Genomic DNA, 18,568 nt, shown 5'->3' on the forward strand with positions numbered 1-18,568 from the left:
CCCTGGTGTAAAGGTTACCCTGGTAACCTCAGAAGCTAGGTGACATGGAGGTGCTCTGCCATGTAACCACGTCTCTCCCGAACCCGTGTATCGCAAATTGCACGTTTAATTGTGGACAATCTTCCTTCCTTATTGTTGTCCCTGAAGTCTCCAGCAATTTGAGGCTGTTTTATTACTGCCTGAAATCAAATAATGTTTCTGTGCGAGTACTGTTGGCTTAATGTAGTGTACCTGTCTCTGGCTGTGCCAACATGCTGTGTTTACAGCCCCATCAGAACATGCTCTGTGTAATTCCCTCACGCACTGTGAGCTCGGAGCAAAGCCCGTCTCTGTGTCGCTAATCTGTGGTCTAGGTAGAACAGCGGTGCGCAAACTGGGGGCGCGAGATTTCTTTGGGAGGGGCGCGGGCGGCTGCAGAGGTCCCGCGCTCTTCCCCACGGCATTTCAATTAAATCCATATACACACACACACACACACACACACACACACACACACACACACACCTTTGTAAAGTCTGGTCAGCTGCCACATTTCCCTTTCGTAAATTAAGATGTTATCTTTAACCTGAGGACAATGCAAACATAACAAGCAGGAATTACACGCGTGTGTAAAAACACCTTCAGTTTTCACAGGACAGATATTCAGTTTGCCGCGAGCCCGTCTTTCCCTGCGGTATAGGAGTTAGCTCCATTTAAGTCAACCGGATTATTCTATTACCTAGCAGAATATTGTTAGGGGCCCCAAGTCTGGCGGAGACCAAGAAGCCGGGCACATGGCCTCAAAGGTGGAGTGCAGTACATTGTAGGGGTTCAGGGGGTTCTGATTGCTTTCTTCCCCCCCCCCCCCCTTAGTGGTATGGTGAGATTTGGGGGACCGTTTTATGTGATTCCCCCCACGCGCTTCCCCCCCCCCTCCCCTCCCCTGTTGGTAACACCTTTTCTTGGCATTGCCTCTGGTTGGAGGCTCTGGTGTCTATTTTAAAATATTGCTCCCAATTAGGCCGTTTTCAGCCAGGCCTATTATTATATTATTATTATTATTATTATTATTAGTAGCAGTAGTAGTATTGAAGCTTGTGATCTTGTAGGCTAAGGCAGGTGTGAGGATTTTGGGGGGGCAGGAAAGAAGCATATAGGGGTAAATCCAGCGAAAGTTGAACTGGAATCTATCCCAGTGTTTTCCTGGCGGAGCGGGGTCGGGCCTTGAACTACAAGACTACAAAGGCCAAACAAGCGGAGAGGAGTCGCTGAGCGTTTTGTAATGGGCTGTGCTCACTGTCTGGGAAGGAGTTCCTCTCTCTCGCAGTGTCTGCATCGCCCTGCTGGGCTATCTCTGACCTTCTGTATTGTCATGTCTGTGTATACACAAGGATTCCATCTGGGACAGAGAAGCTTCTACTCTCTGTCACAACATCGTTTTATGTGTCGCACGCAGGGCCTTGCCGTGTGTAGTATTGCGACTCTGTATATGTATAGAATTAAGTGTGTGTGTGTGTGTGTGTGTGTGTGTGTGTTTACATATGTAAATGCATGGGCTGTGTTTGTATATGACTGATTTAATACATTTGTGTATACAGTGGCGAAAAAAAGTTTTTGATCCCCTTAGGATTTTTACATATTTTAAACATAAAATGTTATTAGATCTTAATCTAAGCCCTAATAATAGATAAAGATAATCTGATCAAACAAATGACACAAACACATGATACTTTTTCAACACTTATTTATCCACAAATGATTCAACAATCAATATCCATGTGTAAAAAAGTATATGAACCTTTAGATTCAGTACCTGGTGGCGCCCCCTTGAGCAGCAATAACTTCAACTGCGCGTTTCCTGTTCCTGCTGGTCAGTCTCTCACATCGGATTTGAGGAATTTTGGCCCATTCCTCCTTACAGAACTGCTTCAGCTCAGTGACGTTTGAGGGCTTCCTTACATGGACAGCTCGCTTCAGGTCGTGCCACAACATTTCCATGGGGTTTAGGTCCGGACTTTGACTAGGCCATTCTAAGCAAGATAAGAAGTTATGTTCTCTCGGGCGCCTGTTGGGCAGGTCCTGATTTGATAGTGACGCTGTGAATTGTGGGCAGGAGAGGTCTTGACGGCCACCTCCTCTCCTGGAAGCCCTCAGGATAGATCCGCTCAGGGACCTGCCCAACAGGCGCTCGAGAGAACATAACTTCTTATCCTGCTGACGAGTGCTGAATCCTTCCAAGCCCGTATCCAGCCAATCACAGGGACCTGTTCCTCACTAGAGACAAGGTGAAGGCAGCACATGGGCTGGGTTGGGGTCCTTTTACGGACGCGTATGGACATCTGGTCTCCACGAAGGAAACAGAGCTGTGTTGGTATCTGCGAGGCGGATTCAAGCTTGCCCTTATCTACATCAGGGGAGTGTAAACTTTTTCTGCTGCGCCCCCTGTCTTCCATGCGGGGTCCCCCTCCCTTCGTTAGAACTGTGTCAAATGACGCTACGGGGTCATGTGACGTCAAGTCATTTGACGCGTGTGACGTCACTTCACATGACCCATGGCGCCATTTGACGCTGCGTTGCCATGGTGACGTGTCACAGAGCGGCTGAATCTGGGTAAGTAAAGTGTTGCAGGGGCCTCACGTGATCCCACGGCATTTCATTTAAATGCCGTGGGGAAGAGCGCGGGACCTCTGCAACGGCCCCAGTTTTCGCACCCCTGATCTACATCCATGCTTTATTTCCATTACATCAAACAGGCTGAGAGTGCTTTATTTCACTAATTGAGCACTGCACCAGTTCACCAATTACTTATTTGCGCCTCACACTGTTTTACTATTGATCACACGGTACCAGTGAAAGTTTTTTCGGCTGCACTAAGTCACTGGCATTTACTTTATATATTTATGTTATATATCAGTTTGTGCGCTATATTGTTTCTCATTCCAAAACGTGGAGATTCTTCTACTGCAGCCATTCTTTTGAAGATCTGCTTGTATGTTTAGGATCATTGTCTTGCTTCATGTCCCACTTCCAGTTCATCTTCGTCTCACGGACGGATGGCCTGACATTCTCCTCTAGAATCTTCTGATACAATGCAGAATTCATGGTTGTGTCAATGATGGCCAGCCATCCAGGTCCCGAGGCAGCAAAGCAGCCGCAAACCATCACACTCCCTCCACCATGCTTGACGGTTGGGATGAGGTTCTTCTGTTCGAACACAGTGTTTGGTTTTCACCAATTATTACGTTTCTCATTGAGGCCAAAAAGTTCTACCTTTGACTCGTCTGTCCAGAGAAGATTATTCCAGAAGTCTTGTGGATCATCTATGTGCTCCTTGGCGAATTTCAGACGGGCAGCAATGTTCTTTTTAGAGAGCAGTGGTTTCCTCCTGCCGATCCTTCCATGATCACCATTCTTGTGCAGTTTTTTTCTGATAGTTGGCATGAGCACTCACCTGAGCCAAGGCGAAAGTGGCCTGCAAATCCTTGGATGTTACTCTGGGGTTGTTTTGTGACTTCCAGGATGATTTGCCGGTGTGTTCTTGGAGAGAGTTTGGTAGGACGACCGCACCTGGGTAGAGCGACTGTGGTCTTGAACGTTCTCTATTTGTAGACTGTCTGACAGTGGGTTGGTGGTGCCCGAAATCCTTAGAAATGGTTTTGTAACCCTTTCTAGGCCGAAGAGCATCAATAACGGCTTTTCTGATGTCCTCAGAGATTTCTTTTGATCGTGGCAAGACGTGTTTTCACACACCTGTATGGTGAAGACTAAACTCACAAAGTTTCTGATCTTTTATATAGTGTGGGGCCTCCCAAACTCACCCCTGAAGATCTACCTAATTCGTTAAACACCTAATTATAATGATCCTCTTTAGTTTAGCTGATAAAACCAGGGTTTCGCTTTGTTTGTCACGTACACTATCCTAATTACTCATTGTCTAATTCATACATCATTTTGTTTCAAAAGACATGGAATTGGTTAATATAAACCCTATGTGATATTGAAGAAAAGACTGGTTTTGATTCAAGAAGGTTATCATAGAAAAACTATGACCTTTCTGTAATTATCATTGGTGTCCACAAACATTTTCTCACAACTGTGTGTTTGTATGTGTGTAGTAATTTAGAACTTTATATTGTGTATAATTGTATCTATTATTTAAAGTAGATTTCTAGTTGCGTGCATGTGTAAATATATTTCTGTATCTATGCATTTGTGTGTGTGTGTCTCCAATGAACACAGACTAACCAAGTATTTAATGTGTGAATGCATTACCATACTCCCCCCCCCCCCCCCCTGTTTGCATCTAATATCCAATGGAATTATACGAATTTGTTGCTAATATTCAACCATACTGTGGGGTTGTACGGACCCGTGTAGGGAAAGCCTAGTTTTATATGTACAGGCATACCCCGCATTAACGTACGCAATGGGACCGGAGCATGTATGTAAAGCGAAAATGTACTTAAAGTGAAGCACTAGCTTTTCCCACTTATCGATGCATGTACTGTACGGCAATCGTCATATACGTGCATAACTGATGTAAATAACGCATTTGTAACAGGCTCTATAGTCTCCCCGCTCGCGCACAGCTTCGGTACAGGTAGGGAGCTGGTATTGCTGTTCAGGACGTGCTGACTGGCGCATGCGTGAGCTGCTATTTGCCTACTGGGCGACATGTTTTTACTCGCGAGTGTACTTAAAGTGCGTGTCCTTAAACCGGGGTATGCCTGTACTATTTTATAGTGGCAACTATATTACTATATACAGCTGTATCACATTGAGCACTTATTTGGTGTATGTTCTTCTAGTTTGCGACAGTCTTTTGTGAGTGTGTGTGTGTGTGTGTGTGTCCGTGTCTTCCCGCTGCTGGATGAAGGCCCCAATGCGGTCTCAGACATTTTTGGCGGTGGTCGTTTGGCTCTGACCAAACCCCCGGCGCTGCGCCACTGTGCATGTCGCCCCCCTCACTACTTACCGGAGGAGCACTTCGCCGCCACCATAAGAGCGCCATCTTTAAATGTCCCAAGGGAATCTCGCTCTGGCACGACCTCCCAATCTCACACTCTGTGATTGCACTCGTGCGCCAAAAGAGCGCTCTTCAGGGCCTGATTTCCCGCCGAATTACACACCAACACTTTTAAAGCTGCCCCGCCAGCAGTAGCGCGCCCTGCTGGACACAGCAGTAGTAACGCGCCCTCCCAGACACTATTTCCCCCTCAAAGTAGATGCGGCCATTTTTAAAGCTGCCGCAATTCCGAAATTATTTCATAAATGATTCAAAGTTTCATACGTTTTATCTTTACCTTTCCTTGGGGGGAGGAGGGCAGGAGAGACGAGGGGGGGGCAGGATAGGTGGCGGCAGCGGCGAAGTGGTCCTGCGTTGAGTAGTGATGGCGGTGACGAGCCTGGCAGCGGAGCGCCGGCGGTAATTTGGTCACGGCCAAACCTCCTTATTCCGTCCCCAATGATCTCCCAACTCCTGCGGTTACAGCGCCTCCTCCCCACGTCGCGGATCTCATCCTCCCATCTTACGCTCTCACTGTGTCCTATTGAATAGGTATCGCCATGCGAAAATCCAATAAGCATTTCTGCAATGAGGAGATATCCCTTGGCAGGTGGTGATGCCTTTTAGCGGGACAGCAGAACCGATCTTCAAAGTTTTCCTCACTTTGATCCCAATAGATTTTCACCCCTGTTATGAAAGGAACATTGCATTGGTGGACGAGCCGTCTTCTCCCTCTTATCCCAGGGTTTCCTGTGAAAGCGATGTACAATGTACACACCGTGTAATCGTGGTTTATCCCCATTTCACCTTTTTTCACGCTTCCTGAGGTCATCGAGTCTGTTTCTTACATTCCTATAAAGAATAAGAAGCAGCTGGCGATTTTAATGGCAACGTAGAGGAAGTGCCGAGCTACACACAATATCCACACGTCCCCAGGAGACTCCGGTGGAATAGCACAGTGTTGCTCAACTGCAGTCCTCAAGCTCTCCCAACAGGTCAGGTTTTGAGGATATTCCAGCTTCAGCACAGGTGGCTCAATCAGAGGCGCAGTCGCAGACTGAACCACTGATTTTGAGCTACCTGAGCTGAAGCTGGGGCTGATTGAGCCACCTGTGCTGAACTTGGGATATCCTGAAAACCTGACCTGTTTTGGGGAGGGGGGTTGAGGACTGGAGTTAAGCCCCCCCGGGATTAGCACATATGCTGTGGCCATTGCCCATCTATTTTAAATCAGCCGTTCACTAGGATAACCTTTTAACCCCCCCCCACGGGTTTACTGGAAGAGGTAAGTCACAAGTGGGGTTTCTGCGCGCGCGCTGTCTTCTACAATCCTTTAACCCGTTAGCTGCTGTGAGTGCTAGGAGCCACTCCTCATACGCTCCGAAATAGGAGAACTCCCTAGAGAGTTCTCCAAAGGATACAGAAAAACAATGCACACCCAAGCGCACCGCGGGTTAGTACTTTAATATCAGGTCATTTGACAACAAAGACAATAATCAAATGATAAACCACATTTAAAAAACCATATAACATATACCAAAAATAATAATACAAGGCTACTCCCCCAGCGGGGATACTGGACCGATAATAGCTTCTGTGAAGCACAATAAAACACAAGTTTAAATCAAATATAGTCAAACTAACACCCACTGTGGGAGTTCTAAGACATCGATTTAAAATCCCAATGAGGGGGACGGGTGCTGACTACACGCGGCAGCGGGTGCTCTGTGTGTACGCGATGCGTCCGGACTGCGCGAACACGCGGCAAACAAGTCTCTCCGCTGGCGCTTCCTGGTTATCTCGTTCCAGCCAATGGGTAACTGCGCAGGGCAGCATCTCGTGACCGCTACGCGTTTCACAACCACGTTTTTCGTCAGGAGGTCACGATAGAGGCAGCGCTTGCGCATTATCCGCTTCAGCCAATAGTCAGACTCCCAATCGGCTCTTACAATAACAAAGGAGTGTCTGAATACGTGACGTGACACAGGGCAGTGAATTATACTAACCAATGAAATGAACCCTATGTGTGTGGGTGACAAGGAAGCATTCAGTAAAAAAGTGTGTGTGTGTGTGTGTGTGTACACACAGCAGTGTTAGGACCTACAGATGGGCCACACTGTGACGTGGTTGGAGGCTTAAAATACTTTGACCAAAGAATTTAACTAAATGACCCTTACTTATGAGAAGATCTACAGATAAATATTTATATAATATGTCAAGTTAGATGTAGCACTCAACCTTTTTTTGTGACACACACACACACACACACACACACACACACACACACACACACACACACACACACACACACACACACACACACACACACACACACACACACACACACACACACTAATAAACCCATAAAATGAAGTAGCCAAACTGCTTGAATTCAGTGTTCCTGACAAAAAAGCAGAACATTCTTTATTCAGCGCATAGAAATAAGTATCGCTGTGACTTCAGCACGGGCCGACTTTTCCCAGGGAAGCCCACTGCACAGGGAGGTTGTGTGAAAATGCTGCATGTGTCCATCCCGGCAGGCTGATCTGGATAGAGGAGTAACTGTTCGTGTGCTGGGATAATATCCGCACCACCTATGCCATGACTGGCCAGCTCCAATCCTCAGGGGCCACCAACATGTCAGGTATTAGGGATATCCCTGCTTCAGCTCAATCAGTGGCTCAGTCAACGACTGTACCTGCTGCACTGAAGCTGGGATATCCTGAAATCCTGGCCTGTTGGTGACCCTTGAGGACTGGCGTCGGCCACCCCTGGCCTATGCAGTGTTAGCTGAAATGGCGTGGCCAGTATGAGCGGCTTCACCCGCCGCCTCTCGGAGCTGCGTTTCCGAGCTCCCCGGGTGACCCGCCCTGTCCCCGTCACACACCCGCAGGTGCTCCCGTGCATGCTTTGTTTCTCTCCGGGGGCAGGGAGGGGCGAGGAATGCGCAGAATGGCAAGGTGTGTGGCAGGTGTCACGTGTCCCCCTGGTAGCACCATCCCTGCCATTTTTAACCCCTTTGGTGCTTGACGGCCAGCGGCACCCTGCGCTGATTGTAGAGCAGCAATCCGTGCTGCTCACTTCTTTGGTGTGTAAACCCTTTCTCTTTGTGTGACTGGAACGATCCCGATTTCCAGGGACCCCTCGTTTCCCGGCATCTTTTGTCAGCGGGTGAGAGAGCCATTGGGCGCCAGTCAGCCTGACTGCGGCAGCCAATAGAAAGCTGCGATGTCATCGGCAGATGTCGGCTTTCTGTTCGTGGCCCAGCCGCCATGTTTGTGGTTTTATTTTAGTTTTGCGTCTGGTACAAATATCTCAGGATCTGTGGGGTCCCCTGTTTTCAAGCAATATTAAAATATAAAGAAATAGGTATTGCTGCTTTTAATGCTGCAACGGTTAGGCCAGGGGTTTTCAACCGCAGTCACCAAGGTTTTGAGATTGTCCCGGCTTCAGCACCGGTAGCTCATTCAGTGGATTGGGACTGATTGAGTTACCTATGCTGAATCTGGGATATCCTGAAAACCTGACCTGTTGGAGGATGTTGAGGACTGTGGTTGAGAACTATGTAACTATGTAACTATCTATCTGTATCTATCTCTATCTACACACAGACGTACAGAAACACAGACGTACGTACACACATACATACATATACATGCACACACATGCACACAAATACATACACACAAATCTATACACACACACACACACGCGCGGTTAATTCTGGGAAATTGGGCCCCAAGAGTGAATGATTGAAACCAATGGGGGATTTTGTTTTTTGCATGGAAACGTCTTCATTGGTTACTTTGCCGGCTATCGTATGTATATGTATGTCTAACTTTATTTATATCATGCCCACAGTGTACTCTGCACTTTACAAGGGAGACAATACAGTACAGGAAATTATAATACAATAAGCGGAACAAACAAGGTCAGACAATGGGAGAGGAAATCCCTGCCCCGGAGAGCTTACACTCTAGTCTAAGTGGTATGTTGGGAGAGTTAGAGAGACAGCAGGTGAGGGAGTTTGTGCAGTAGATGGCAGTGCCTGGCCTTGATGGTGGGTAAGGCAGTGCTTGGCCACGATGGTTGGTAGGAGCGACTGTGGGTGTGGGACAGTAGCCATGAATCTAGGCTACTGAAATGCTTCATTAAGAGGGGAGTTTTAACGTATAACTTAAAGGTGGGGAGAGACATATACAGAGTCCCACAGGTATGGGGCAGTAAGGGGAAAAGGTTTAATGCGAGAGAGAGCAGTAGAGGTGAAAGGGGTGGAGAGGAGACAGTTATGAGCAGAGCGCAGGAGATGAACGGGAGCATAATGAGAGCTCAAAGCTGATATGTAGGGAGGAGCTGATGAGCCACTTGTGGGAACGAAATTACACCCGGCTGCTTGGGCAATTACATTGAAATAAGTTAAAGAAGACAGTCCAACGGCCACTTCAAGCCTGTCTGCGGGGGCCACCAGTGGAAGGTCCTGGTTTTACAGTCTTATGAACCACCATAAGTTTCTAAGCTGTACTGTACATTGCAAACAAGCTTTTGAGAACTCGCAAACACTTCTTCAGGTGCCTGGGAAACACACACAACCATGGATGACTTGAGGGCCGAAGGGCAGTGTTTTGGGAAGCCTTTTTAATGGGGTTTTTATTTATTTTTTGTGATTAGTTGCTGCCTTCTGTGCTTTTCATGGTCATTAACACAAGGATTGTAGTAAGCAAACCTCGCAGATGCTGGGTTTCAAATTTAAGTTTGACACGCATTAGAAATAACAATTCTCTCCACTGGTAAGTTGTCCTAGAGCAATAAAAAAGTGCATGGGGATCATAGCGCATGGAGATCATAGCACATCGGGATCCTAGCGCAGAGCATTGGCTTGAACATGCTTAGAACAGCAGGGCTGCCGAGGAAGCTATGTCCGAGGGGGTGTAAATACTGAGTGCAGTCGTGCTTCCAGCTCCTCTCCTAGGTGTTGGGTTCACATCCCAACTGGCGGTTGGACAATCACAAGAAGTTTACCATGATGGGATTAGGAAATGTACCGTGATAACATTTAATGCAGGGATGGGCAACCCCAGTCCTCAAGGGCCTCCAACAGGTCAGGTTTTTAGGATATCCCAGCTTCAGCACAGTTGGCTCAATCGGTCCCTGCTTCAACACAGGTGGCTCAGTCTTTGACTGAGCCACTGATTGAGCCACATGTGCTGAAGCTGGGATACCCTGAAAACCTGACCTGTTGGTAGCCCTTGAGGACTGGAGTTGCCCACCCCTTATTTAATGCAATAAATATTTGTGCAGTAGAACCCCCCCCCCCCCCATTATATTCCTTGAATAGTGAAGGTGGTTCCCCCCATTCATTCAGCGCTTGGAAGCTGCATCGTGGCACTTTGAATAAAAGCTGCTGTACATTTAGGGGGGATATTTCCTTGATACATAAACTACACTTTGTTTTGTGGGAAATATGATGAGATCAGAATAGTTTATATTGCAACAAATATATAGTTTATGGTAGTTGTTTGGGGAATAAACCTCATCTAATTAAAATGGTACTTGGTCTAAAAGACCTCAACGTGTACAGGCTGAAGGGGGGGGATAAGAGGGAGAGGAGGGGTGATAGGATGGAGGGAGGGGGTGATGGGATGGAGAGGAGGGTGGGGATGGGTAAGAGGGAGAAAGGGGGATGGCGGTGGGTAAGAGGGGGAGAAAGGAGGATAGGAGGGGGGAAGAAGGGTAAGGATGGATATATGAAAAGGGGGCGTGTGATAAAGAGGGAGGGGGGAATGAGTGAAAGGGAGGGGGGAGATATGAGAGGGAGGATATGAGGGGGGGATATAAGAGAAAGGAGGGGGGATATGAGAGAAAGGAGGGAGAATATGAGAGAAAAAAAGCAATTATAAGGGAAATGGGGGGGATATGCGAGAGCAAGGAGGGGTGAGGATATAAGCGAGAGGAAGGGTGAGAGGATATGAGAAAGGAGGGAGAGGGGATATGAGAGGAGACTGGGTGATGTGAGGGAGACGGGGGGGGGGGGATATGAGAGAGAGAAGGCAGACTGGGTAATGTGAACAGAACGTGCAGGATGGAAGCGTTTGTGAGAGCGAGGAATCGTAGAGCGAGCGCCTGCTCTGAAGCTGGATGTGGGATTCTCTGCTGAAAGGGTAGTGTAGGCATCCAAATGTGCCTGGCTCAGATACAAGGGAATCCTAAATATGAATGCACACCAGCAGACTAGGTGGGCTCATTGCTTTCCATTGACACGTTTCCACTTTCTTCCCAGACTTGGTCTCCTTCTTCGACTTAGAGAATGATCTTCCAGACGAGTTAATCCCCAACGGCACCGAACTGAACCTCCTGAGCAGCAGCGGGAGCCTGGGGCAAGATGCAGCGTCCCAAAGCAAGCAACTGTCCGACCTCCTGCGCGTAGGCAGCACCGGACTGGGCCTAGGCAGGCTGAACTCGGGCAGCCCCGTCCAGCAGGGCATGGGGGGCCAGGGCCAGCAGAACAGCCCCGGCCTCAACAAGAGTCCCCTCAACCAGGGTCTTTTGGCCACGTCGCTCTCTGGACTGACCAAGCAGGCAGCCGGCACCCCTGGCTCATCAGCGCCCACCTCCCAAGCACAAAAGCAAGTGGGCATGATGGCGGGTAGCCCAGCGTCTGCGCAGGCCTCCGCGGGCCTCTGCATGAACTCCGGTTTCAACCAAGGGCATCAAGCGCTTCTGAACAGTAACTCTGGGCACACACTAATGGGCCAAGCCCAGCCGACACAGGGGCAAGTCCTGAATGGATCGCTCGGGGCTGGCAGCCGCAGCAGGGGAGCGGGGATGCAGTACAGCGCCCCTGCTATGCAAGCGAACGCCGGCAGCGTCCTGGCAGAGACACTGACACAGGGGACAGCGACTATGCCGGCCCACGTGGGCATGACCAACGCCCAGGTCGGAGCCATGAATAAAGTACGTACCATTACTTTCTCTCTTCATTCGTGTTAAATTGTTTCTTTTAACCCTTTTTCTGCCAGAGAGGCCAGCAATGCATTGGCTGGCAAAGCGTCACTTGCCCATAACAGAGACGTTGGTTGCCTCTCCGGCAGCGAATGGGCTAGTGACCCTACTTCTTATTTTCCAACGGGGAAAAAAAGCTTTTTGCTTTTGTGCCTGTTCCTGTTGAGACTTTGTGTGTCCCACCATGATGTAACCTGACTGTCGCTGAGGCCGGCACTCGAGGGGCATTGTGATGTCGCCAGGGTACGTCGTGCTAGACATGCTGGTTTCCATGGGGGAGATCCCGGTACACTATTGGAATGGTAAGGGGGGGTTTCCCACCTGTGGTTTACATCCTTGGGTCTGGTGTAGGTCAAGACCACCAGGAGGTTACACCACGTGTTCTCAACTTCAGTCCTCAAGGCCTCCCCCCCCCTGCACCCTCCCAACAGGTCAAGTTTTGAGGCTATCCCAGCTTCAGCACAGGTGGCAGTTACTCTCTGCTTCAGCACAGGTGGCTCAATCCGTGGCTCAGTCTTTGAGCAACGGATTGAGCCACCTGTGCTGAAACTAGGGTATGCTCAACTTGTCCTGTTGGGGGGTCTTGAGGACTTGCGTTGAGAACCACTGGGTTAAACCAAGCGTTTACGTGGTTGAGACCCAGAAGAGCGGGGGCACTCGGCGTAAGGAAGCTGGGTACATTGATTAGTTGTTTTGAACACCTCGCCGTGGGACTGACCCTTCAACGGCCAAGGGATTGAATGTCGCCAAGTGAAAGAGAGGTTATGTCGGCGAATAATAGGAAGACGGCACTGTTCTGTAATGTGGGGTGCGTTGTACGTTCAGTTATGTACATAGTTGTTGGCCCTTCGTCAATATCCTAAAGCCTTCTCCCAGTGTTTGAGAAGAGATTCTCTCCAAACAATAAGTCTGATCTAAATTTCCTCCAGCCCATGGAAGTGGCTACACAGTGTATTGGATAAGGCAGTGGTTCTCTAACTGGTCTCTGCACCACTGGTGAACTCCAACCAACATGGTCCTCAAAGTCTTCCAAAAACATACACCAGGCTGCTCTCTCTTCTGCAGCCTGTACATCGCAAATCAGTACTGATTTTTAGATCCCAGATCAGTACTTTTAAAATATGGTCTACGTGAAAATACACATTTGGAAAGAGCTAAGTGTAAGAATGTCTCTCCCCCCCCCCCCCCCTCAAACCCGCCCAGTTAGTTATTAACAATAGTAGTTCCACAATATGGAAGCCCAGGAATAAAGTGGGGGTGCCCATTGTGTGATTCGTTGCTCTACCCAGAATCCTTTGCTCCCACTGCCTATCTTGATGTTCGGGCGTCACACAGGGTTTGATGAGTGTGAGTCAGGGGGATCCCTGTAGCTGAGCCTCATTTCTTCTCCAGGGACCCCTCGGTTTCGGAAATACTTACTGGGAAAGGTAGCGTTGGTACTGACTCGAATTTAAGTCCCCCTCGTCCTACGGGCCAAGCTGCCATTTTGTTTGTACTTGCACCAGCTTTTAAGTTCTGTATCATGGGACCCAGGGTGTTCCCAGAACTGGAATTAATACGGCGCAGCTCTGGGGACCTTCTGCTTCCCATCAATTTTGGGAAAACGGGGGATGGGGGTCATGAACAGAATTGAGAGGGGGGACGCTGCTCTTATTTTCTAAGCTTTGAAGTGGGTTTTCAGTCCTTGGGGAAAGTTCTCACAGGGGTTTGGTGATTGCTTATAAGCTTTGAGAAGTAATTAGGATCCCATCAGTAGCCAAACAGGTTAATTTGGACCAGAATGTTTCCGATAAGGATCCATTTCACAGGCCGGGTAAAAATCCGAATCCCTTTAATCTTTCACGATACAAAAAAAGGGACTTTCTCACTGTTACATCGAAGCCGCAATCCTTTAAGACAGGAGTGGCTAACTCCAATCCTTAATGGCCACCAACAGGTCAGGATTTCAGGATATGGGATGTATCTAATTGCTGGCCTTCAGCGCTGGAATTGGCTACTCCTGCATTAAGAGTTCAACTCGTATTATAATATTATCTTGGCCTGTGAGCATTTCCTGATCTTTAATCAAAACAATGCAAAAAGTTTGTGTTTAAAAAGCCTGACTTTCTTCATCTCTTGGATCTGATGTTACCATGGTAACCTTTAGGCTGCGTCCCCGCTAGCGCTGAGCGGGCGGCAGTTACTTACATATATAGATATGTTTATATATGCTGGTTTAGGGGATCAGTTGGGACTTCTCCATCGGTCATTCTCTTTCACTCTACATCTTCTGAATATTGATGTACTCGGAACTGTTTGTTTTGAAAAGGACAATCTGCGCTTCTCGCCATTCTTACTTTGTATTTTCTTATTTAACGCGACCTTTCCAATGCGGGTTTTATTTTTTAAATCGGCCTCTCTGTTCAGGAAAGAGAATTGTTTTCGATATGAAGTGTCTGGGAGGTTAAAATAGCAAGTGTAACCGTTTCCATGGTAACCTTGGAAACTAAAGATGCGTTAACATATTATTAACAGACGCACTATTAGAGAGGGTTGGGGTTCCTTACAATGCATCTGATCTCAGACGCACTATTAGAGAGTGTTGGGGTTCCTTACAATGCATCTGATCTCAGACGCACTATTAGAGAGGGTTGGGGTTCCTTACAATGCATCTGATCTCAGACACGCTATTAGAGAGGGTTGGGGTTCCTTACAATGCATCTGATCTCAGACGCGCTATTAGAGAGGGTTGGGGTTCCTTACAATGCATCTGATCTCAGACGCACTATTAGAGAGGGTTGGGGTTCCATACAATGCATCTGATCGCAGATGCGCTATTAGAGAGGGTTGGGGTTCCTTACAATGCATCTGATCTCAGACACGCTATTAGAGAGGGTTGGGGTTCCTTACAATGCATCTGATCTCAGACGCGCTATTAGAGAGGGTTGGGGTTCCTTACAATGCATCTGATCTCAGACGCGCTATTAGAGAGGATTGGGGTTCCTTACAATGCATGTGATCTCAGACGCGCTATTAGAGAGGGTTGGGGTTCCTTACAATGCATCTGATCTCAGACGCGCTATTAGAGAGGGTTGGGGTTCCTTACAATGCATCTGATCTCAGACGCGCTATTAGAGAGGGTTGGGGTTGACCCATGTTTCACTGCGTCTGCTTCGCAACACGGTGCTGACCCAGCAAAGGGGTTTATAGATTGCCGGAAAGGAGCATACTGAAGAGAAGCCCCCCTAAAGTTCCCCCAAACCCTATTTTGTACACATGTTGGAAGCAGGGGGTCTCTGGAGCGGAACCTCGTGGTTATCCAGAGTAGATCACTAGGAAGCCACTGAGTGACCGGGGGGAGGGGCGTTGGATTTAAACAAACGGAAAGTACCGGCGGCACCTTCTCGGGTAAGTATCCGGGGAACCAGGCTCAGGTCTGGCGGCTCATGTGAAGACTTTTACGCCCGGGCCGCTGACTCCCCTCTTCTCCGTCCCCTCCCGCAGATGGGCCAACAGGGCAGTGGTAGCCCTTTCGGACAATCCTTCAACCAGGCTGCGGGGCAGCAGATCCGAGCTCAAGGGGTCAACCCTCAGCTGCCCACCAAGCCTGGCATGACCAACAGCCTTCCCCCTTTCCCCTCCGACATCAAAAGCTCCACCGTTGCCAACATGGTAAGTGCTCCCAGCGCTTCACGTCTCGCGTCCCTCCGTCAGCCGGCGCGAGCTGCGCCTCCGACTCTAGGGACGCGTGGGTGTTTGATGTTATGGTGCGCCAATTAAATGAGGAAGTCCGATGGCCTTTCGGCCGTGAATTTTAATGTATGAAGGAGATTGTGGTGGGGGATTTGGAAATGGTTGCGATATGTACAATGTGGGTATTTTTGGCGATATTTTGAAATCTGTGCCATGTAACACCCTCTGTCCCATTCGTTTTGTAGCTTTACTGCAACAAAGCCCCTTGACACAACCACTATGTATTGTGTATTCATTATGATGCCTTTTGGCAAGTTGGCTTTCAGGTTTCTGAAACATATCTTTTAATTATGAAAGAGGGGTTAAGAACGGTAAATACAGGGCACGGACTTCCCCCTAAAATAGCCAGAATAAAATGTCACTTGTCCCACTCTCCCTCCCCTGCGTTCATCCAAAGCCGCTAGAGATGATTTCAGTCGCTGCGTTCTCCATGGTCATGCCGTCCAGTGATCCAAGTTTAAAATGCGTTGGCTCGGTTCCTGTTCGCCAGTACATCCACTGTGCTTGTGATGCAAGTTAATACAGCCGGGTTGGCCCCTCCACTCTGCTTCTGATGATGCAGAGGCGCTTAATTTCACCTCCAATATAGGTTTTTGTCCCTTTTGCTGCCAGGGGGTCTGGCATCTTCCTCCTATAAATCCTCTTGGTAACCTCCCCTCTGTCTCTGCCCTCCAGTCTCCCTTGCAGGCCCAGGTTGGCATCGGAACTACGCCTTCCATTGGCACCGGCCCCACGGCCGACCCGGAGAAGCGCAAGCTCATACAGCAGCAGCTGGTCCTCCTGCTTCACGCTCACAAGTGTCAGCGGCGCGAGCAAGCCAACGGCGAGATGCGGGACTGTCCGCTGCCCCACTGCCGCACCATGAAGAACGTGCTCAACCACATGACGCACTGCCAGGCCGGGAAGGCCTGCCAAGGTAAGACCGCGGCCAGGAGGAGGGGCGGCTTCCAGACGTGGTCTTGGAGCGGTCACACATGGGACAACGTTGAGTTAAGATCTAGGAGCTATTGCCCAACCTCCTAAATAACCAATAGAGATGCCCATGTCACATACAAATCTCTTCAGGAATATCTTTAAACAAGCTGAGTTGCCCCCCCCCCCTGTGCTATTCCATTCCTCTGCCTGCCAGAGCGCTCAGATCGCGACCTGATCCTAAAAAAAAAACAGGCTTAAAAGCCATGCATTGGGCCACTGCATCAAGGGGCGCCTGGAGCGCTAGACTCCATAACATGGGGTCATGGGACACTCAAAGGGTTAAATGTAGACGTTTTGAATTAAACACCTCCCATTTCTCAGCCTCCCCCCTTTTTTTTTCCCCAAAGGAAAAATAGGTTAATTCATATAGGTGTCTGACTTTTTTAAAAGGGGAGGTTGGTTCCTCTAAGTCCAATTACGTCATCAATAGGATGGAGCAAATCCGTGATCGGCGCACCGGAGTGTTTAGCAGCACCTTTTGTGCCGTGACTACCGGTTGTTGTAGGAGCGACACACTCCTGTTCTGTGTACTGCAGATGTTGTGCAGTATACCGAGATTAGTAACATCGACCATGATTACAATTTGACATTCCCTCGATCTAGTAATACCGACACAATGAAATATGTTCAATGTCAACTGTGGATTTCGGGTCAGCTGGTGAAATGCCGGTTACAGGAAAGGCAGCGCTTCCAAATCTTTATATGATCCTGCCACTGGTGCGTGGGGACGCCAATGGTGTCCAGGTGTGTAATAAAGACACCCCAGCACCCCACGGACATTTTCAGTGCCTTAGGTGAATCAGCGTTTCGGTCCACCAAGGGGACCGTTCTCTCGAGGAAGGTCCCAGCGTTGGATCGAAACCGGTGATTCACCTAATAAATCCACGGCAAGTGCTGGCCTCTCGGTTCAGAAATAGGTGGAACCGCACCTCGCCCACCACCCCTTGTAGATACATGCACCCTTCACTTTGCCCAGTGTTTGCCTTCCTCTTTTTAACCCCTTCCCTCCCTTGACTTCTTTTTACTGGTAGGCAGTCATAAGGGAGTTTTATTTTTAAACATCATCTATTTCAAAACACCGTTAAATTGGACTAAATGGTAAAACCAAGTACCTCACAAACTCTATTAAACATTTATTCTGAAAGGAAAAAGATTCGGGTTATGTCCTGTTTTTGGTGAGCTGCGATAAATATCCTTATCCAGAGACCTTCCTTAGTATGGGCCTCGCGGGAAATGTGTTGTTCTGGTTCCGAAGCCAGCTCTGTGCGTGGGGCGGTAACATCGTCTTTCATACCACAGTTGCCCACTGCGCATCTTCTCGACAAATCATCTCGCACTGGAAGAACTGCACGCGGCACGACTGCCCCGTCTGTCTGCCCTTAAAGAACGCCAGCGACAAGAGGAACCAATCGCGTGAGTGGCTCTCTAACCTGTCCCATCGCTGCGCAGCGGCATGTCATAAACTGCTAGCAGCTCACTGCAGTCCTCAAGGGCCACCAACAGGCTAGCTGCTCAGGATATCCCTTCTTCAGCACAGGTGGCTGAATCAGCCCCAGCTTAAGCACAGGTGGCTCATTTGGTCCCTGCTTCAGTTTCGGATTGAGCCAGCTGTGCTGAAGCTGGGGCTGATTGAGCCAGCTGTGCTGAAGCTGGGGCTGATTGAGCCAGCTGTGCTGAAGCTGGGACTGATTGAGCTATCTGTGCTGTAGCTGGGATATCCTTAATACCTGGCCTGTTGGTGGCCCTTGAGGACTGGAGTTGGCTGCTCCTGGTAGAGACGATCAGGAAATACTGGTCTTGCAAGTGTTCTAATCGTCCGCAAAGCAGCTTAAGCAGCTCGTCTCCTCGGCAATATTTAGTAACCATCTGGAGCTGGAA

The 18,568-nt window shown here is 48.8% G+C and overlaps 1 protein-coding gene across 5 annotated transcripts in view; it reads left to right on the plus strand.

Annotated features, from left to right (window-relative positions):
- Positions 1 to 18,568, plus strand: part of CREBBP (CREB binding lysine acetyltransferase) — a 76,389-nt gene that overhangs the window by 15,834 nt on the left and 41,987 nt on the right. For all 5 annotated transcript variants that reach the window (XM_075566358.1, XM_075566354.1, XM_075566356.1 and 2 more), the window contains exons 2-5: positions 11,262 to 11,935; positions 15,467 to 15,634; positions 16,391 to 16,631; positions 17,990 to 18,103. In XM_075566358.1, coding sequence (XP_075422473.1) covers positions 11,262 to 11,935; positions 15,467 to 15,634; positions 16,391 to 16,631; positions 17,990 to 18,103 — 1,197 coding nt within the window. The remainder of the gene's footprint in view (positions 1 to 11,261; positions 11,936 to 15,466; positions 15,635 to 16,390; positions 16,632 to 17,989; positions 18,104 to 18,568) is intronic.

The sequence above is a fragment of the Ascaphus truei genome, chromosome 11 (assembly GCF_040206685.1).
Source record: "Ascaphus truei isolate aAscTru1 chromosome 11, aAscTru1.hap1, whole genome shotgun sequence".
Taxonomy (NCBI): Eukaryota; Metazoa; Chordata; class Amphibia; order Anura; family Ascaphidae; genus Ascaphus; species Ascaphus truei.